Source organism: Chiloscyllium plagiosum, chromosome 2, assembly GCF_004010195.1.
Source record: "Chiloscyllium plagiosum isolate BGI_BamShark_2017 chromosome 2, ASM401019v2, whole genome shotgun sequence".
NCBI lineage: Eukaryota > Metazoa > Chordata > Chondrichthyes > Orectolobiformes > Hemiscylliidae > Chiloscyllium > Chiloscyllium plagiosum.
This window is the reverse complement of record NC_057711.1, coordinates 131,919,735-131,942,042: the sequence shown is the minus strand read 5'-3', so window position 1 is coordinate 131,942,042 and position 22,308 is coordinate 131,919,735. Positions and strand designations below refer to the sequence as shown.

The window sequence follows — 22,308 nt, the reverse complement described above, 5'->3', positions numbered from 1 at the left end:
ATATCAATATCCAACTCATTTCTTAGAAGTGAATTCAAACTAGGGGGACGTGGGATGAGGAGGAAACGGACATCTAGCAACTCGAGTCTTTACTGAAGCAAAAAAAAAATTGAATTGGTTTTAAGTTTAATTGAAATCTTGCTCAAATTCATCACAATTTGTAAATTTCAAAACAAAACAAAAAACATGAGGGAAATTGTATTCATTTACGAGTAGCATTGCATTTTTTAAAGAAAATATAATCATGTAACATGATTAATTACAATTTTCTATTTTTTAATTATAATTATGTTACACATTAAATCTCAATTTAAAGTTTACTAGAACAAAGCTTTTGAAACATGGCATCCAGACCCAGGGTAAATTTAATACTTTTTATTTGAAACCTACTTTGTACTTGAGAAGAAAGATGGCAGGAAAAATATATTTAATATCTTGAATGCTTAGTTTGAATAATTGTTAGTTTCTTTTGAGTGCTTATTTAGCATTGGTTGGTTGAGTTAATCCTTTGCTGCTCCTCAGTTACAGGTATCTTAACATTTGCCTTGCTTCTGAATTACTTAGTTACTGTTTCTGCAGCTTTAATTTGCTGTCATCCTATTTTACTAAAGTGCAACAGCAAAAAAAAACTAGTCAGTGAAGTCAGAAAGTTAGTTCAAGACTTAATTTAGATCTGTGTAAGTTACCAAACATCAATTACTAATGGTTATGCGTTGCAGTGTTAAAATCAACTAGGAGAAAGTGAGGACGGCAGATGCTGGAGATCAGAGCTGAAAAATGTGTTGCTGGAAAAGTGCAGCAGGTCAGGCAGCATCCAAGGAGCAGGAGAATCGATGTTTCAGGCATTCCTGAAGAAGGGCTTATGCCCGAAACGTCAATTCTCCTGCTTCTTGGATGCTGCCTGACCTGCTGCGCTTTTCCAGCAACACATTTTTCAGATCTTGCAGTGTTAAAGCATGCAACAACTGTCAAGCAACTAAAAATGAAAGATTTTGACACTGGGAGAAAAAGTTGAAGATTAACCCAAATAAATATCAAACATACCTTGAGAATGCTGATCCATTGGACTCTGAGGTGGTCCCATTCCAGCATGAGCAGCCCTCATTCCCATGCCTTTCATCTGACCATAGTGCATTTCGTCAGCCATCCCCTTGTCATGCATTGCATCAATAGGCTAAGGAAGAAAATAAGCCAAATGAACACACATTTAACATTTTGCAGGATGAATTATTTGATCAACTATGAAGAGAAAAGAGATCTTTGCAATAATTCAACAAAAGTAAATGTGGTCTGGAAATAATTTAAATTTAAAGTTACAGCTAATCATCAAATGGTAGATTTCCAGAAAACCAAGGGTTGCTATTGAGCACTATTCACTCTTCATGAATATCCCAGAAGAAGCCATGACCAAATATACAGTTATAGTCTCCGCCCATTCCAGAATTGTCACTTCTGCTCCTTAAATTACAAAGAAGCCAAAATGAAATTAATAGAGAAAGAACTTGTTTAATAAAAACAAGATACAAACTGTTAAATTAATGGCAAAAAATGATGATGATGATGCTGCTGATTTTCTACCCATGTCTCATCTTTAGAACCAATGTCTCATCTTTAGGTGGGCGGCACGGTGGCACAGTGGTTAGCACTGCTGCCTGACAGCGCCAGAGACCCGGGTTCAATTCCCGACTCAGGCGACTGACTGTGTGGAGTTTGCACATTCTCCCTGTGTCTGCGTGGGTTTCCTCCGGGTGCTCCGGTTTCCTCCCACAGTCCAAAGATGTGCAGGTCAGGTGAATTGGCCATGCTAAATTGCCTGTAGTGTTAGGTAAAGGGATAAATGTAGGGAAATGGGTGGGTTGTGCTTCGGCGGGTCGGTGTGGACTTGTTGGGCTGAAGGGTCTGTTTCCACACTGTACGTAATCTAATCTAAAACCCTCGAATAGACATATACCAACAGAAGGTGTAATGAAACAACTTCTAAGAATAGCCAGGAGTTAGGCAAGAACTTCTGGCTTCTCCCTCTTTGTAGAAATGCTGGTATGTGCCTTGCACCTTTCCTGAATTACAAGATTGAGAATAAACAATCATGTAGGTCACTGCAGGTATGAACCTGTATTTTACCAATGTCAGCCACTCCATTCAAATACGCTGCTCAATATAATTCATGTGAAAATGCGAAAGGGATTGCTTAAAGCTGTCATAGAATACACAGAATAAAAACTGGCTATTCGTCCCAATTTGACAGAATTGGTTTTACAGATCAAAAGCTCCATCCATTCTATTTGTTTACCTCACCTTTATATAATATAATTCCATCCATATTTTCTTGTGCTCATCATATTTCCTTTCAAAATAACCTACTTAAATAGTTTATGTAGACATCACCAAATCCATTTAATTAAATGAGACCTTAATCCCAGTGAAGGCTCCCAACACGCTCCAAAAATTAGTCTGTGTAAAGATAAGGTACAGCTATGTAGATATTTTAACTCTCTGCCTAAGCGTTCAGGCCACACTGAAGTGTCAGAGCCAGCAAACTTCACTTTACCTGACTGCCAGCTTGCTCTGACTTCCATCTCCAAGTCAGAAATTCAAGTTATATTTCGAATACATTATCACATACAGTTCTGAAAGAGCTTTACCGAAGCACAACACCTTGCTAGGATAGGAATCAAGAGGAGATAAATCTCTCATTTTTAGAAATATAACAGTAGTGCGCTCTTAGTGGAAGGAGCAGGGTGAAAGCAATTATAGAATTTGCCCAATTTTTTTTCAGACTCTCATGCCTAAACTTCTATGTGCGTACTGACGGGAGAAAGAAAGCATTGAGTAATCAGTGTTCCCAGTTGGAATACATTGATTTCTATTCCATTAGACTTGTATGTTGATAGCACCACAAGAACCTAGATATTGCAATACTGTCACGCAGTTTAAACAATCCTGCCATGAACAGAATCAACAGGGAAAAAAAAATTGCTTGGCAAAAATATACTGAACTGTTAAATCCAAGCTTCATAAATGCAGGGAGGAATCATCTGCAGGCATTTTTCATTATACATATTTAAAAATGACGTTCAGGTCAGTACGTTAAGCTATGAAATATTTCTCAAAATATAGCAGGTTATTTCAGAAGTTGTAGTACAAAAACTTGGTTTTAACCTCAATATCGGTCGCTTTGTCAATTTTCCTAAATTGCTACACTAACTGATATGCTAGGTCACAAGGTTAATAATTACATTGAGATACATTGCTGTGGTGGATTACCCCACAGCATCTCTTGGAGGCCTAACTGTGAGCTACTGGATCTATCGTGAACGTGTCACAATTCTCTTGATGTTTGTGTAGTATAGCACACCACAGTGCAAAATATTCTCAAGTGAAGACTCCACTTTGTTAACAGGTACATCTTCAAGTATATTTGGAAGAATGATAATAGTAGGTTTTTCCCTCAGTCTGGTTGTCTAACAGCCAGTTACAGGCCCAGTCAAAAAATCTGTACCTTTCTGGGCTCAATCACTTTATGTTGCAACTGAACCACTCTTGGTACCCAACAATGAAGTCTCCAATCAAAGTATACTGTGTCCTTGCTACCTTCGGTGTTTCTTCAAGGGATGTTCAAATTGGAGGATTAATGATTCATCAGCTCAGGGAGGGCACTAGGTGATAATCAGTTGGAGGACTCAATGTTGAGAGATTTCATGGCCATTCCTACCCAACTGTATCAGAACTGCTAGTGCAACTGTTCTGCTGGTGAAAGAGTGCCGAAAAATCAGGAGCATCAGATGAAACTATACTGAGAAATACAGCTATGTTTGGCTGTTGCTGGTCTAATCTGTGTGACAACAGTCCCCAGATGTTAGTGATTAAGACTTTGCAGGGTTATTTTGGAATTGGTGTGCCTTTCTTGTGTCTGAAATCACAGTCCAAGCAAGGGTACACATCTGATATTATTCAACTTTTCATAGTGATTTGATAGACTCAAGTGGCTTGCTATGCAATATCAGAGAACAGCTAAGAGTCAACTACATTGCTATCTGTTTAGAGTCACATACAAACCAGACCAAGTAAGGAGCTATGACAATCCCCATCACGGCATCAGGTGAACCAGACAGATTCTCATTTAACCTGGTACTTTTAGTCACCATTATGTATATCAGTTTTTATATTTATGTTCCCCAGCTGCTGTGGTGTGATTTGAACTGTTTGTGAATCAGTACAGAAAAGGTTGTCAAGCTAATTTGTTAACTGTTTCATTTTCCACAGGTGATGCCAAGCTTGCTGAGTTTCTGTGGCATTTACTGTTTTTAATTTCTGAATCACTAAGCCAGGTTGCTGAATAATGAGTTCAATAACATAACTGCTACAATTGATTCATTCATCACAAATGGAAGTTAATAGGCACCTTTTAGACAATTACTTTTCGTTCGTTGTGCAGAAAATACTCTAAATCTGGAGTAAATAACACTTTTAATCAGTTTAGGTTGGCTGAGTCTGAAGAAAATGGTTAATGGAAAACTTATGCTGTCAGTTCACTCAAATATATAACTGATGTTCTTTAGCCACAAGAAATATTCTACTCTTGCTCAATTTCTATAAAACTTGTGAAATTTTTTTTTAGCTACTATGCTTCATTTGATAAGGAGCACATAATGTGTGATTCTAAAATGCTGCTTTTAAAGAAGAATGGCTATTAGTCTCATTGTAAAAGTCCTTCAAAAAGTGACAACTGGTTGAATGAGGTGTAACTAGATTTTTAAACACTTCACTAAGTTCATAATTACTGCTCTGTAGCCTTGCTCACCCTGAAAACTGATTTTATATATGTGGAATGTCAAATTTCTCTATGATGCTTAAAAAAGTCAAACCTGAAATTATTTTACCAATGCACATTTAAGAAAATCACAAGCATAGGCCGGATAATTTCTTTTACTCTCCATAAAGTTTTGACTGAAATGTAAGATTTGACTTCCTGGTGTGCTGTCAGAATACCTCAACCCGATTGGCTGCTTACCTTGCTTGATTGCATTATTGTTGCTGGATGTCTGTAGATCCCTTTGAATTGAAACCAGATTCCAACAGGCATCAGAAAAAGAAACATTTATGTCGCAAAACTGATTAACCTTTGGGCATAGATTTCTTCAAGGACAAAAACAAGTACCACTGATGGTAATACTTGCATTTTTAAACAAACCATTGTGATTTATGATCCCTCCACCTATATTTCTTTTCAAAAGGTATGTGAACTCATCCTTTTATCAACCTCTAACACCACTTGTTTAATGTTACTAAAGCTAATTTGCTAACAACGCACCCATTCTGAAAGTTTGTATCTTCCTGTACCTGGTTGCATGTCCCAAAATTTCCTGATTTAGTGAGATCTACAAGTTCTGAAATGTTATATCTTATTCCAAGATCCAAAGCATTTATGCAAATGAAGAGCAAGAGGCTTTGCTCAGCACTGGAGTTAAGCAGTCAGGGAAGAATGTCAAAAACTGAAGCAGGGCCAGAGGAAGCAGCTGATTCGGGAGTGTTTATGCTATTTTTATCGCTTATAATTTTCTAAAATCTTTATTTTGGGTTTATTGTTTGTAAGGGATGGTGCAGAGGCCCAGAAATGTGTATTTTAATTGTAAGGGCAGGAAAGGGGTTTAATTTAAGAGGGTAAGTGAGAGGAGCTGAGCTTGAGGTGTTCTTCTACTGCTCTATGTGGAAAGTCAGCCACGGTTCTAGTGCCTGGGACCAGAATGTGGACAGGAAGAATCTCTAGCTACTGCTCCTGGAACAGTTGGAATTTTTAGTTGTTTGACAGGGTAAATGCGAGCGGCTGTTCCCCTTATTGCAGGGCCAGAGGGCATTGTGTCAGAATTGAAGGTACAAATATAAGACTGATATGAGGAAGATTTTTTTCTGAGGGTTGAGTGTCTTTAGAGCTGTGGGAGCAGAGTCCTAGCGTACAGTGAATTCTGATATAGATAGATAGTTTCTTGATCAGTAGGTGAATGAAAGTTAACAGGGAAAATGCAGGAAAGTAGCTGTGAAGAGTATTGGATTAGCTGTGATCCTATTGAATGGCAGAGCAGCTGTGATCCTATTGAATGGCAGAGCAGCTTCAAGGGGCCAAACTGAGCTTCAGAACTGGAGTGGTGCTGGGGAACGTGTGGAGAATCGGAAGCCTGCGTCTATCATGGATAGCACATAGAGTGGTGGTCACTCCGTGGGCTCAGATTCACAGGCAAGGAGGAATTAGATGACAGATGGGCAAAGCAAGTGGACTAGGCAGGTAGGGCAAGAGTATCCCAAGGCCGTTCCCCTGCAAAACTGATATTCTGCTTTACATATTTTTTGGGTGGTGGTGGTGGTGGGGGGCAGCGGAGATACCTCTCAGAGGTAATTAACAATAGCCAATCTCATTGCATACGGTTGGGCTCTGCTGCAAGGGGAGGAGGAATAAGTATGGGAAGACCACAATAACAAGGGATTCAATTGTAAGGGAAGTAGACAGACGTTTCTGTGGCTGCAAACAAGACTCCAGGCATGTAGCCTCACAGACACTAGGGTCAGAGATATCTCGGAGCAGTTAAAGAACATTCTGATGTGATAGGGCGAACAGCCAATGATCATAGTACATAAAAACACCAACGACAAAAAAAGATAAGAACCTAAAGCAGAGTATAGGGAGTTAAGAAACAAGCTAAAAGTAGAAAATGTCAAAAGGTAGTGATCTCAGGATTGTTATCAGTGCCACGTGCTAGTCATAGTAGAACCAGCAGGATATATCGGTTGAATAAGGGCTGGAGAAATGATGCAAGAGAGAGGGGTTCAGATTCCTGCGACATTGATATTAGTTCTGAGAAAATGGGACCAGTAGAAGTTGAATGAGTTACATCTGGGCAGGACCAGAATTGATAGATATGGGGATTTCTTTGCTCATGCAATTGGGGAGGGTTTAAACTGAAAAGGTGCAGAATTGGAAAGTTCAGGGAGAGAAGAGAGAGAAACAATACAAAAATAAAAAGAATTCTCTGCACATCACTTTTTCAAGGGCAAGAATCAAACAGTGTCACAGTGCAAAATAGTGCGAGAAGAAATAAAATTATTAGAAAGGCAATCCTTAACACCTTGTGCCTTAATGCGCAGAGAATGTGCAATGAAATAGATCAGTTAGTTTTGCAAATAGGTGTAAAGGAATATGATAATAATTGGAATTAAACAGATGTGGTTGTAGGGTGGCCCAGAGGAACCTAATATACAAGAGTGTTCATCTTTTTGAAAAAAGTGAATAAAGACGATAAGGAGATTGGGTAACACTACTGTTTAAACAGTCCATTAGTATAATAGTGAGGAGGGATATTAGCTCTGCTGAAGTGGAATCTGTTTGGGTAGAGCTTAGAAACATCAAAGGACAGGAAACAATAGTGGGGGTTGTGTATAGGCCCCCCAAACTATAGTAGTATCTACAGGGTAAGGCATTAAACAGGAAATTAGAAACATAAACAATAAAGGTACAGCTGTAATTACGGGCGAATTTAATGTGAATATAGATTGGGAAAATCAAAAGATTAACAATACCGTGTGAGTGGTTAGCACTGCTGCCTCACAGCGCTAGAGACCCGGGTTCAATTCCCGCCTCAGGCGACTGACTGTGTGGAGTTTGCACATTCTCCCCGTGTCTGCGTGGGTTTCCTCCGGGTGCTCCGGTTTCCTCCCACAGTCCAAAGATGTGCAGGTCAGGTGAACTGGCCATGCTAAATTGCCCATAGTGTAGGTAAGGGGTAAATGTAGGGGTATGGGTGGGTTGCGCTTCGGCGGGGCGGTGTGGACTTGTTGGGCCGAAGGGCCTGTTTCCACACTGTAAGTAATCTAATCTAATCTAATCATACCATAGAGAAGGAATTTCTGGAGTGTGTATGAGATAGTGCCTCAATGTATTGATCCAGAAAACTAACTCATTGACAGGTCACCCTAGAATGGGGTATTGCATAATGAGAAAGGAATACTTAGAAATCTAGCTGCGCAAAGCCTCTTGGGGTACAACAATTATAATTGACAGAATTCATCCTTAAGATGCAGAACGATGTAGTTGATTCTAAGACTAGGGTCTTGAATCTAAATAAAGGAAACTACGACAGTATGAGGTGGGAGCTGGCTATGATAGATCGATCAACATTACTTAAAAGGAATGGTGATGGCTACACAATGACAAACATTTACAGACTGCATAGAGGAGAGATACAATTGTTCAGACCTGTCTGGCACAAAAATAAAACAGGAAAGGTGGCCTGACCATGGCTAATGAAGGAAGTTAGAGATAATATTAGATTCAAGAAAAGGGTGGACAAATTTGCCAATGAGAGCAGAACTGAGAATTGGGAGCAGTTTAAATTTTGACAAAGGAAGATAAAGGGATAGATTAAGAGGGGGAATAAACAGAGTATAATAGTAAACTTGTGGGGAACACACCTATAGAAATCTTTGCAATCAGTTTGAACATGAAGAAAAATAATTAAGACAAAATGTAGGTCCCTTAGGTCAGACATCGAGGAACTTATCATAAGATTGAAAAGGTGACAGATCAATAAAACACATATTTTGGTTTCATCTTCACAAAGGGGGACACAAATAACATCAAAAAGATGTTGAAAAACACAAGGTCTAGCGATAGGGAGGAACTGAAGAATCTTAGTAAGTAGGGAAGTGCTGTTGAGGAAATTAATGGGATTAATGGCTGATAAATTCCCAGAATACTTAAGGAAGTGGCCTGAGAAATATTGAGTGCAATGGTTGTCATCTTTCAAGATTTCATAGACTCAGAAATAGTTTCTATAGATTTGAGGAAAGCAAATATAAACCCACTATTTAAAATAGAGGTAGAGAAAACAGGAAGACCTGACATCAATAGGAGGAAAAATGCTAGAGTTCATTACAAAAGATTTATCAGCAGAGTACTTCGAAAAGTGACAGGATCAGATAGTCAATGTGGATTATTGATAAAGGAAATCATACTAGAAAAATCTACTGGAATTTTTCAAGGATGCAAGGAGAGTTGATCAAAAAGAAGCCCGTGGATATTGTTTACTTGGACTTTCAGAGGGCTTTCAGTAACATCTGCTTAAGAGATTAGCACGTAAAATTAAACTACATCGGATTGGGGACAGTGTACTGGCAAGAATAGAGAACTGGCTGGCAGACAGGAAACCAAGAGCAGGAATAAACAGGCCATTTTCCAAGTGGTAGCCAGTGACCTGGAATACCACAGGGATCAATGCTTGAACCACCGCTATTCGCAATATATGTATTAATGATTTAGATGAAGAAACTAAATGTGACGTCTCCAAGTTTGCAGACAATATAGCTAGGCGGGAGGGTGAACTGCGAAGAGGGTGCAGAGATGTTTCACTAATTTGGACAATTTGAGTCAGTAGACAAATGCAAGGCAGATGAAGTATAACGTGGATAAACGTATGGTTATCCACTTTGATGGCAACATCACGAAGGCTGATTATCTGAATTGCAATAGATTTTGAAAAACAGGGATGCAATGAGATGATTGCCCTTGAACACCAGTTGCTGAAAGCAAGCATGCAGGTGCAGCATGCTGTGAAAAAGACAAATAGCTCTTTGGCCTTCATAGCGAGAGGATTTGAGAGCAGGACCGGGTATGTCATTCTGCAATTATAGACGCCCTTGGTGAAACATACTTAGAGCATTGCATGCAGTACAGTTTCCTTAGCTGAAAGTAGATGTTCTAACTACAGGAGGACAACCAAGATTATGACTCATTCTTGGGACGGCATGACTAACGTAAAATGAAAAAGTGGAGCAGTTAGGAGTATATTTTTGCAGTCAGGAGCGTGGGCTGGAAAAGCTCAGCAAGTCAGGCAGCATCTGAGGAGCAGCAGAATCAACGTTTCAGGCATAAGCGCTTCATCAGGAATGAGTTTTCTGCATAGTTATAAAATTCTAACAGTACTAAACAGGGTAAATGCAGGAACGATGTTCCTGATGACCAGGGAGCCCAGAACCAAGGGTCACAATTTAACAATACAGGGTATGACATTTAGGACAGAAATTTTTGGAGGGGGCGTCTTCACCCAGAAAGTGGTGAACCTGTAAAATGCTCTTCCACAGAAAGCAATTGAAGCCTAAACTCTCAATGTTTTCAAGAACAAGTTGGATGTATTTCTTATGTGTATGGGCAGAATGTGGAACATTCCAATTTGGATGATATGCCACGATCATATTGTATTGTAGAGCAGGCTTGATGGGTCAAATAGCCTGCTCTGTGCACATTTTCCATGTTTCTACATTTCCAATTTAAAGTGACTTAATATTAGAAGAAGAAAGTAGAAAATATGCAATGTCCATCATGTTAGTCTTTTTGGGCAAAGACCAATGTCAAATAGTTACTTAATACCTTTGCACTGTCCTTACCTGTGTTTATTATGTCTGACCCTTAAGGTGTCCTTCATTCGTTATTCAAGTGTCTGCATTATTTTAAAATACAATCACATAAATGCTTTAAATCAATATTAAACATAACTTCCATTTGAAGTTCCTTGATTTTGATAGTTTAATTAATTTCAGATGAATTACACTGCAAAAGATCCCAACGTTGCAAAAGCTCCAGGGCCATATGTGAAAGAATTTTTTTTTAAACTTTTAAGTGCACTCTCTGTCCAAAATATCTGCAATAATCTATATTATGACATACCCATATAAATTAACAACTAAACCTAAAAAGTTACAAATGAACACAAATACAGAAATTTGCAAATAAGGACAGAGAATTCTGGAAATACCACAGGTTTGGCAAAAATCAAGAGTGAAAATTTTGGTTTAAACAAGGAATGCAATCCTTTATCGGAATTGATTTGCTTTAAATTATCACTCATACTATGTGTTTTAGTACATATTTCACAGCTAATAATTTTGAGTTTACTTCGACATTGTTACCTTGTGCATCTGATGCATGCTGTCCTGCTGGTACTCACTCGGACCCTGGGGTGGTATTGAATGGGTCACGTTTGACGGTCCTGGACTCGGGCCCATCATACTATGTACTGAACCTGGCGAGGGTCCTGGTCCTGGGCTTGGGCCAAGAATAGGCCCAGGAGATGGACCTGGGCCTGGTGAAGGTCCAGGGTGGGGCATCCCACCAGAGGGATCTGTAGGAGTCGACATCTATGCCAGTTTTGCTTGGTATCTTGGAGAAATTCTATTAGAAAGAACAAATATTTGAACATAAGTAAAATAATCTTTTTGAGAATAAATTTATCAATATCTTCCAACTATTAACTCAATGGTTTCAAAGGCACGCAGTAATATTTTCAAATAACTCCTTCCATTGCACGTTCCTAGTTAATAAAAGGAAAATGTTCACACATCTGCATGAAAAGAACTAGTTGTTAGCAAAACGATTCCTGATTCTATGTCCCGAGAACCGTTGCAAAGTAACAACCATCACATAAATCGCTGGCTTAGTCACAAGAAATCTTAATGTGAAAAATAGATGGCGACAAAAGCAATGTTACACCTGCCATTTTGCACCAACTCGATCAGATTACATTTGCCTAATGTGTCCATTTTCTTACATGGTGTAGTATTCAACTATGACTTTTTCCCCCCACTTGTGTTAAGATGTTATTTTTAGTCATTGGGATTTCCATAAATTCACACACAAACTACAGAGAATAGAAGACTGCACAGCAGTTTACATACATTATGCAATTATGCATACCCACATCTGTGCTTTCATGCTAGACTACCCACAATTTCAGATCTCTGAAAAGCAAAATACTATATGCATAAGATATCAGAGCTATCATTTTAGAAGCTGTTTTTCTATGAAATGCGCTAAAGCAAATCTAGAAAATGTCTTTAGCCATAGTATTCATGATTACTGCCAGAACTCAAAGGCCTTTACTTATTGATATTATCCCAAGCATTTTACGATGTGTAAATTTGAAACAGACCAAAAATAAAAGGACTGAGCACAATAACAACAAGGACTGATGCAGATTTTAACATTTTTTAAGAGTGCAACAGTAAGTAATATTGCCTACAGTATGAATATGAAATCAAATTTACATCCTTATTACAAGAGATTGACAACTGCATTGTTCGGAGGAGGCTGCACCATTGTTGACAGGCTTCAGTCTACAAGGTTATTCAGGGAGACAGGAGAGGGAAACAAGGGTAAAAACAAAAGAAATGAGAAACACGATGCACATAGGATTCAAGGGCAAGAATCAGACAGTGCCACAGTGCAAAATAGTGCAATCGGAACTTGTGTCTTCACGTGCCAAGCATTTGCAAATAGTCTGCAAATAATAATTAATAAAACACCAATTATTTGGTAAAATCTCTATTAAAAAAATGCACAGAGAGAATGCATTCTGCAAGTACATGGTGATTTTTATTCAGTTATTTTATTTCAGGTGTGGAACTAGGAACAGTCAATCAAATGTTAATTTGTTTGGTCTTCAGATTGAATTCCTGAATGTATGGGAAGTGAGGTAGACTGGCAAAAAGAGAAAAAGTACAGTAGTTTAACTTCACATCCATCAAAGTATATGATAAGAATGAAATATTCCTTTCCCTTGCGTAAAGAGTCATTAATAAAAATAGCCTAGAAATGAACTAACTTTAATAAACGTGAGGTGACAAATAAACAATCACACAGGCTGCAGGTGAAAGGCTTTACCATTGACAGTTGACTAGTTTGCAAGGTTCAGTTACATCATCTATAAACTGTCGAACATCAAACTAGAACCCAACACTATAAGTTTATTTGCTGATATCACCAAGTATAAAACATACAATTTAATTTCTACCTTTTTACTGGTCAGCCATTAATGCCACTCTTTAAAAAAACTCTTTCAAAGAAAATCAGACAAAATAAGAAATTAAATCTTGCTAGTATCAGTTGTGAAGAAACAGGTGAAAAAATGTATTTGGATTTCTGTGTTTACTCTGGAGGGAGCTACAATGACAGAATAGTAACTTCCTGCAGTGTAAGAAATTGAGGTGCCAGTTTAATTCTCTCCCTCAGGGTTCCCTAGCCCTAATCCCTGAACCACCAGCTGTTGCAGTGAAAAACTGTGCACTTTCAGTACTTGGCATGTTTGAGTGACAGTCACTGATGTGCCTCAAACCCAAAGCTACAACTGTTCAAACCAACTGTTTTAGCTTCCTTTGTTAGGATAATCCGGGCAAAATAGATTCAGAATATCAGAATTCATAAAGGATTAACCAAAGAAAATGTCTCCCATTATATTTTGCTAAATGAGGGCAGATATGGAGTTTGACTTTCTTAATTGACTCAAACTTCCATCTTATTTTCTACTTTTGAAAAATAATCAGAAGTTCTATTTCTACACTGTCTTCAAATCCTAAAACAATTCCAAGTATTTTACAGCCACTGAATTACACTGAGGCCTAATCACAGCTGTCTCATTGGATACAAGTTAGTGGTTTGTGCCAAAGTCTGACAACCTGAAAGGACAGAAATTAATTTGCTTTGGCCAGGACACTAGAGGGGCCACTTGCCATAAATATTACCACCTGCATTATTCTGAAAAAGGCAAGCAGGGAATCAGCTTAACCTCTCACCCGAAAAATCTGAACTCTCTATTTCCAAAGTACAAAGCCCTAAAACAACAAACTACATTACTTACAGATCCTAAATCCTTTAGCCTACGATCATCTGACTCAAAAACAAATTAACTCCTTGAATGTGAACCATTATCTGATTTCATTCTCTTCACAGCCTTGCCTTTCCCTCTGTCTGCAACTTTATTCACCCTTGACAGCCCAATGAGAACTCAAATTCTATTGACTCTAATCCCTCGTTGTGTCTCACTGTTATCAAGTACATATGTAGCCGTCTTGCCAACCTTTTGGAATTCCCTTGCTCAGCTCCATTGTCCCAAATTCATCTCTATTATTTAGACCATCATCAAACTCCACGATTCTGAGAAATAAGATTTACATGCAGCTGAACAGGCAAGGACTGATTAGCACCACACTCTCAACACATGGGATTCAGGGTGAGCTTGGCAACAGGAGACAGGGTGGCGGTGGAGGGTTGTTTTACTGACTGGAGACCTGGGACCAGCGATGTTCCATGTTTAGGAGCAGGTGAGGACTGCAGATGCTGGAGATTAGTGTCACGAGTGAGGTGCTGGAAAAGCACAGCAGGTCAGGCAGCATCAGAGGAGCAGGAAAATCAACGTTTCGGGCAAAAGCCTTCCACCAGGAAGGATGTTCCACTTTTGTCTGTCATTTATAAAAAACACTTTGGGTGAGAATATAGGAAGCATGGTAAATAAGATTGTGGATAACATCAGAATTTGGTGATATAGTGGATGGTGAAAAAGGTGATCTAAGATTAGAGAGATCTTGATCAATTGGGTCAATGGGCTGAGGAGTGGCAGATGGGAGTTTAATTTGGATAAACGTGAGGTAATGCATTTTCGTAAAACAAACAAGGACAAGACTTATACAGTTAATGGTAGGGCCCTGGATAGTGTTGGAGAGCAGACTCGCCTGGGGGTTCATGTACATAATTCTTTGAAATTTGCACCACAGGTAGACAGGGTGATGAATAAGGTATTTAATATGCTTGCCTTCACTACTGAGACATCTGAGTATAGGACGTCATGTTGAGATTGGACAGGACATCAGAGTATACAGGGGAACCTCGATTATCCAAATATCAATTATCTGAATTTCCGATTATCTGAATAAGATCTCAAGGTCCCATAAAAACATTACATCAAAGAGGTAAGTATATTTGGATTACCTGTACTGAAGAACATGTGAAAACACTGGCAAAAACAAAGATACACAAGAACTTCAAGCAACAGCATCTGGATTTTTTTAACATAAGGATCAGTTACATAGCCCTTTGCTTTATTCCTGTCAATTCATGGAAAAAAATGGCAGAGAAAATCAACACATGCATGATGCGGTGCTTCTATCTTTCTATCGCGACACTGAGTTCAGTAGAAACTGATAAATGCTCTTGTGATGGTAGAAGCTGTTCAGGACCTTGCTTCATGCTGGGATTTCATATATTTATGCAATGGTTTAGTCCTTCTCAGTTTAAGCTGCAATTTGCAAAATGCAAAAATTAGTTTTTTTAAATGGCAGCTTCCTCAGATTTATAGATTTAAACAAGCTCTCCGGTAAATTAGATCATATGGCTTCCCTTGTTTAAGGTCAAATCGATTATCCGAATAATCAATTATCCAAATGAAATAATTGAGGTTCCTCTGTATTTAAGACAGAGATAGATAGGTTCTTGAGTATCAAGAGGATCAAGGGTGACAGAGAGAAAGCAGGAGAATGGGGTTGAGAAACTTATCAGCCATGACTGGATGGCAGAGCATTCTCGATTGGCTGAATGGCCTAATTTCTGTTCCAGTGTCTTATGGATGTTAGTGAGGCCTCTTCTGGAGAACTGTGCGCTGTTCTGGTCACCCTGTTATAGGAAGGAGAGTTTTAAATTGGCGAGGGTTCAGAAAATATATACCAGGACGTTAACGGGAATGGAGGGTTTAAGTTATAAAAACAGGCTGGATAGGTTTGGACTTCTTTCACTGGGGCATGGATGGTTGAGGGGTGACCTTTTTGATCTTTGTAAGATCATGAGGGGCACAGATAAAGTGAATTGCAAGGGCCTTTTCCCTATAGTGGGTGAATTCAAAACTGGGGGCACGTCGTTAATATGAGAGGAGAAAGCTTTTAAAAACACGTGGGGTAACTCTTTTTTTTAAAAAAGCAGAGTTGGTATGTAGAATGAACTGCCAGAGGAAGTGCTGGATTATATTTGCATACGGACTTGATGAAAAGTTTCACAAAGACAGGAGTGCATAAGTAGGCATGAGTAGCAGAAGAAGCCAGAAACTTAGTTGTAAATGTACATTTTCAAGAGATCTTAGGTAAAATAAATTAAAGGCTGAAAGAGCAAATGTGACAGCAGGACCAACACAGCAAGCAATTTTTGCAACAATAGGCACAGTACAAAATAAGGGATGAAAGTAAACAAAGACAAGTACAAGTATTTAATAATCGAGGCACAGAAACTTGAACTAGTGTTGGTCAGTAAGGCTTAATAACAAGCAAGCAGGATAACTGCAGAGGTTTTGGTAATTTTAAGTTTACAACATTGAAAAGATATTTGGATAAGTACATGAATGAAAGCTTTGGAGGCATATGAGCCAAACATAAGTAAGTGGGGCTAGTTTAGTTCGGGAACTTGGTTGGTGTGGACTAGTTGGACTGAAGGATTGGTTTCTGTGCTGCAAGGCTAACTCCACAAAGCCAAAATTAAACACTTAAAAGGAAAACAGTAAATAGAAACAAAGAAAACAAGTGCATTGGGCTGTTGTGCCCTTCAAGCCTGCTCCGCCATATGTGACCAAGGTTGTTCATCCAGTTCAGTACCCTGTTCCTAGTTTCACCCCCATATCCTTTCATTCGTTTAGCCCGAACAATATCCTCCAACTCCTTGAAATATCGAGCGTTTTGGGTTCAACCACTTTCTGTGGCAGAGAATTCCACTCTCTTGGTTTAATTGTACTAACTAACAGCTCTAATGAAGTAGCTTGAAGTATTAAGTTCTTGTCTCTTTACAAAGTTAATAACTGAAATAAGTAGACTGTCTTAATGAGGAAAGATTGCACTGGTTGGGCTAGCTGTCAGTAGAGTTTTATCAAGTGAGGGGAGATTTGATCTAAATTTTCCTGAATGGTCTTGACACGGTAGATGTGGAAAGGATAGTTAGTCTTGTGAATGAGTCCACAACCAAGGGATTCTCTTTTAAAATTAGTGTTGTCATTTAGGAGATGGAGATGTGAGGGGAATTTTTTTCTCTCAGATATTGTGCAACTCTGCCTCAGAAAGTGTTGCAAGTGGGGTCATTGAATATTTTTAAACAGCGAGGTAGATAGATTCTTGTTGTGCAAGGGTATTAAAGGCTTTTGGAAATGGATGGGAATGTGGAATTTAAAACATAAATGGCAGAGTAAGGGCTGAATTGTCTACGTCTGCTCATAATTCATAAACTTCTAAGCATTACAGTATTGTGCTCAGTATCACTGCAATGCAAATCAACAAGAATTTATATTTGCATACAGACTTGATGAAAAGTTTCACAAAGACAGGAGTGCATAAGTAGGCATGAGTAGCAGAGGAAGCCAGAAACTTAGTTGTAAATGTACATTTTCAAGAGATCTTAGATAAAATAAATTAAAGGCTGAAAGAGCAAATGTGACAGCAGGACCAATACAGCAAGCAATTTTTGTAACAATAGGCACAGTACAAAATAAGGGATGAAAGTAAACGAAGACAAGTACAAGTATTTAATAATCGAGGCACAGAAACTTGAACTAGTGTTGGTCAGTAAGGCTTAATAACAAGCAAGCAGGATAACTGCAGAGGTTTTGGTAATTTTAAGTTTACGAAGCAAACCAGCAAGATCAGAGGAGTAGTAATCAACACTGAAGTTGACAAAAGGCATGTAATGTGACTTTAGCAGCAATGTAAGAGATCACAGTCGACACTATATATGATAGAACTGACATGGAGTTGAACAGAAAGCAGACGCACTCTGATTCACCATCAGACAATGGCCAAATAGTCAATGGGAAGAGGTGTGTTTATTCTTTTCCTCTATTAATGTAGAAGAAAATGTAGACTCTCCTTAAACTACATATTGTCACATGTTTGTTTGCTTCTCCAAAGGAGTTTGTAAAAGCTGGTGGGAGGTGAGTTGGGTATCATGTGGACACACATGGAAGATAAATACTTGGCAATTAATAATGTCAACATGACTCTCCCTATAAATAAAGAAAAATGGAGGATCAAAGATGGCTCCTAGGGATACTTTGTAGGTAAATATACACAGGTGGAAAGAGAAGCAATCAATCTTCTAACTAATATCAAACCAGCAACAGTAGAACCAAGTATTTTTAAATTCATTTGTAAGATGCATCACTATCTGACCAGCATTTATTGCCCGTCCCTAGTTACCCATGAGAAGATGGCACTGAGCTGCCTTCTTGAACTGCTGAAGTCCACCTACTGTGGGTTGACCTACAATGCCCTTAGAGAGGGATTTCCAGGATTCTGACCCAGCGACAGTGAAGAAATGGCGATATATTTCCAAGTCAGAATGAGTGGCTTGAAGAGGAACTTGAAGGGGGTGGCATGTCCATGTATCTGCTGCCTTTGTCCTTCTAGATGGAAGTGGTTGTCAGTTTGGAAAGTGCTACCTGAGGATCTTTGGTAAATTTTTGCAGTGTATCTTGTAGATAGTACACACACTGCTACTACTGAGTAGTGGTGAAGGAGAGTGTGGATGCTTGTGGATGTGGTGCCAATCAACATGCTGCTTTCTCTTGGATAGTATCAAGTTTCTCGAGGGTGGACAGTTCAAAGAGCTAAGTGATGAAGGAAAGGCGTTGGCACACAGAGTCATTATCGTACCAAAGGCATTTATAATAAAAGAAAGCTAGATTTTACACCTGCTGTAATTCCCAGTATAAAATGATTAACATAGATTGTATAAATGTTTTGCCAAATATGTGTAATAGTTTTCCAGGTGTCCTCAGTGAAGAATGGCAAGAAAGAAAGGTGCAGGTCCTCGCACTGGTTAGGCCACCGTTGGAATATTATGTGCAATTCTAGTCTCCTTCCTATTGGAAAAAATGTTGTGAAACTTGAAACGGTTCAGAAAAGATTTACAAGGACGTTGCCAGGGTTGGACGATTTGAGGCATAGGGAGAGGTTGAATAGGCTGGGGCTGTTTTCCCTGGAGCGTTGGAGGCTGAGGGGTGACCTCATAGAGGTTTATAAAATCATGAGGGGCATGGATCAGGTAAATAGGCAAAGTCTTTTCCCTGGGGTTGGGGGAATACAGAACTAGAGGGCATAGGTTTAGGGTGAGAGGGGAAAGATATAAAAGAGACCTAGGGGGCAACTTTTTCACATAGAGGGTGGTACGTGTACAGGATGAGTTGCCAGAGGAAGTGGTGGAGGCTGGTACAATTGCAACATTTAAAAGGTAGCTGATGGGTATATGAATAGGAAGGGTTTGGAGGGATATGGGCTGGGTGCTGGCAGGTGGGACTAGATTGGGTTGGGATATCTGGTCAGCATGGACAGGTTGCAGGGTCTGTTTCCGTGCTGTACATCTCATAAATCTAATTGCTGGAGAAACTCAGCAGGTCTAGCAACATCTGTGAGAGAAAGCACAGTTAAACATTTCATGTCCAGTGACCCTTCTTTAGAACTGATTGTAACTACGACTCGCCTTGGCACAATGCTGCAAAATCAGAGTGAGAATACGCTACCGTTTTAAAGCCAAGGTGAAATATTACTGAAACAATTGTTCAAGTAACACAAAAAAAACGTTTTTAGGAAAAGGTTTCTAAACTGGGACGAACAGTTTCCCAACCCTACTTTCAGCTCTTCATCATAGTTGTAGAGTTGTTGACGTCCGAAGCACAGAAAAAGACCCTTTGACCTGTCCAGTTTCCATTGGTCAAAGACAAAAAAAACCTGATGATTCTAATCTCATTTTTCAGCATTTAGCCTTGAATATCTTAGCATTGCAGGGGCACAACTAAATATTTCTTAAAAGATGAGGATTTCTGCTTCTAATACCATTACAGGCAATGAGTTCAAAATTCCTGCCATACTCTGGGTGATTTTTCTTTCCTTGCAGCCCCTCCAGACCTCCTATCCCTCACCTTAAATCCATGCCCACTGGTCATTGATCGCTCCATCAAGCGAAAATGTTCCCTCCCATCCACCCTGTCTGTCCCTTTCATAATTTTATACATCTCAAACATGTCCTTTCTCTGCTCCCAGGAATACAACCCTAGTACATCCAATCTTCCTTCATAACCAAAGCTCGCCAGTCCAGGCAACATCCTGGTAAGTTTCTTCTGCATCCCTTCCATATTTCTTCCATAAAATGGAAGCCGGAACTGAAAACAATACTTTTAGCTGCACCATAACCAATGTTTTATACAGTTACCACAGAATCATAACAATTGTCAAGCTTCAAAACAGGATCATAGCGTGAAAAGGTTTGGAAGCCCTGCTTTACACACTTTCTTGAAGCACTAGAATGCAGCACAGATTTATCAGCCTCAGATGGCATATTACCTAAGAAATTCCCAAAGTTGTTTAACTATCTTTATCTTTAGTTCTTGGTGTACAGTATTTCATTTTTTGTCTCATCGTACTGCAGATGAAATGTTATAATTGTCCTGAACAGCAGGATACAGTAGCTAGAATAACATCTAAGTTTGAATAAATTTTTAACCACTAAATTGGTTTGAAACTGATCAAACTGCTGGAGGAAATCCTGGAACAGACTCCAGGTTGTCTCTGTGTTATTACTTTAAATCTAATTTATTTTTAAAAATAGCAAAGATAATATTGCAGTAAGTTATAGATAGAATTAAACTGGTCCAATAGACCAGTGGGCACACAATCATACTATAAACCTCTGGAGCACAGTAAGCTTCTTACAGTGGAAGCTTATATAAAATGACAAAAATCAAAATATTACAGTCAGAAAAATCTGAAAGGCACCATCGGAATTCTGTCTGTTAGCTGCAAAGATTTGTTAACTTGTTTCTACACTATAGCATTGTTTGCAATTCCTTTTTTGTAAGATTTTCTCTGCAACCTGATATTCAGACATAATAGCCATTTTATGAGGAGGGATGTGTCATCATTTTATACAAGTCCTACTCTCCATTTGTGACAGCTACTGAAAATGAAGGTTACAGCCCCATCCTGGCAAGATCTGCAATATTTAAAAATTAATGGCAGATCAAACCCAATTGTAATAATCAAAAACCTGCTGACTGAAATATGCAAAATTCAACCTTCTCTCTCTCTACTGAATTGCAGCCTCCGCATATAATAAAACTAACATTTTTAATAAAATAGTAGGGCGCTTCCAACCGCCAAGCTGAGCATTCTGGCCAATAAGGATGAAGCCACTTAAGTACTCACATTTCCTATATACTCTCCTGATTTCTCCCATTTTTACTTTGTGGCACCGGAAGGTTTTGAAAATGTCAATCTTAGCATTATTAGCTTGTTGGTGGATAAATCCTCAACAAGGAGGACGAGATCCATTTACATCAGCAATTTAAGATATGCAAATTAATTGGAACACAAAATTAAACTTTACATCTGATCTCCAAGGCTCCTGGTATGCACATAATTGGCCCACAGGACAAAAAGCAGGAATGCAGGATGAATAAATAATAAAAATCAAGAGAAAAACAATGCTAAGGCAGGTTACCAGCTGCAGCATTGCAGCATCCAATATTGTACTTCGTTAGAAAGAATTAATTCATTGACTGTCAAGCACCATAGTATATTTCACAGAATGAGATTACATTATCGTCCTTTTCACCACAGATTCATCAGTAGTATCCACAATTGATGAACCAAATGCAACTGCTAAGTATGAGCCATAGAAAACAGACTCCCATGATTTATGACCATCACCACTGAAAACTGAAATGTAAACTCACTGCCAGATTTTTATCATACTTAGCATGGATATTGAACGTGGATATAAATGTTTTTGAAATTCACTTTCACAAATATGGATTATATGCAAATGTAAAACAAAACAGCAGTATCACTGCTGTTTTGCAGGTAAGTTACTCTTCCATCTGCTTCATCCATTCCTCCCCACCCCCACCATGTCATTTAGTCTGTGTTGCAGCAAAATATTTTATACGGCACACCACATGCTCAGCAGAACTTTACAATGACTTTTCCTTACGTTATATTCTTCAAACCCAAAACATCACTGTCAAAAATACTGCTCACCTGATTAACAGCATTTGATCTTTTGTACGTTTATAGATATTTTGCAATTAGACTCAAGTTTCCCTTTGAGCAGACCCCACAGAAAGAGCAGCACAAAACAGTCTCAAAAGGGAGGAGGGATCTGGAAGATGGGGAGAAATACTGCTTGACTGAGCCAGAAAGTCAGCAGCAGGTGCCAAGGATGGGAGCTCAGGCCCAGCTGCTGCTTTAAACTCCAATCTCAGGGAAGCAACTGTTCCCTGGACAGGCCCAAACATGACGGGGAGAGAGAGAGAGACAGGCAGACAGACACACACAGGAGTGGGGCGGCGCTCGAGGGCGAAACGGCAAAGCTGGGGCGTGAGGGTGAGGCGGGGTGGTGCGAGGGCGAGGCTGCAGGGAGTGAGGTGGTGAGGCGGGGGGGGTGAGGGGAGTGTGTGGATGAGGGGAATGGGG

At 39.2% G+C, this 22,308-nt stretch overlaps 1 protein-coding gene across 5 annotated transcripts in view; it reads right to left on the bottom strand.

Moving 5' to 3' along the window:
- The window catches only part of smarca2 (SWI/SNF related, matrix associated, actin dependent regulator of chromatin, subfamily a, member 2), a 134,296-nt gene that overhangs the window by 102,432 nt on the left and 9,556 nt on the right, over positions 1–22,308 (bottom strand). For all 5 annotated transcript variants that reach the window (XM_043718451.1, XM_043718468.1, XM_043718430.1 and 2 more), the window contains exons 2-3: positions 10,954–11,215; positions 1,045–1,174 (exon numbers count right to left, since the gene is read on the bottom strand). In XM_043718451.1, the coding sequence (XP_043574386.1) occupies positions 1,045–1,174; positions 10,954–11,181 (358 nt within the window). In that variant the 5' untranslated portion in view covers positions 11,182–11,215. The remainder of the gene's footprint in view (positions 1–1,044; positions 1,175–10,953; positions 11,216–22,308) is intronic.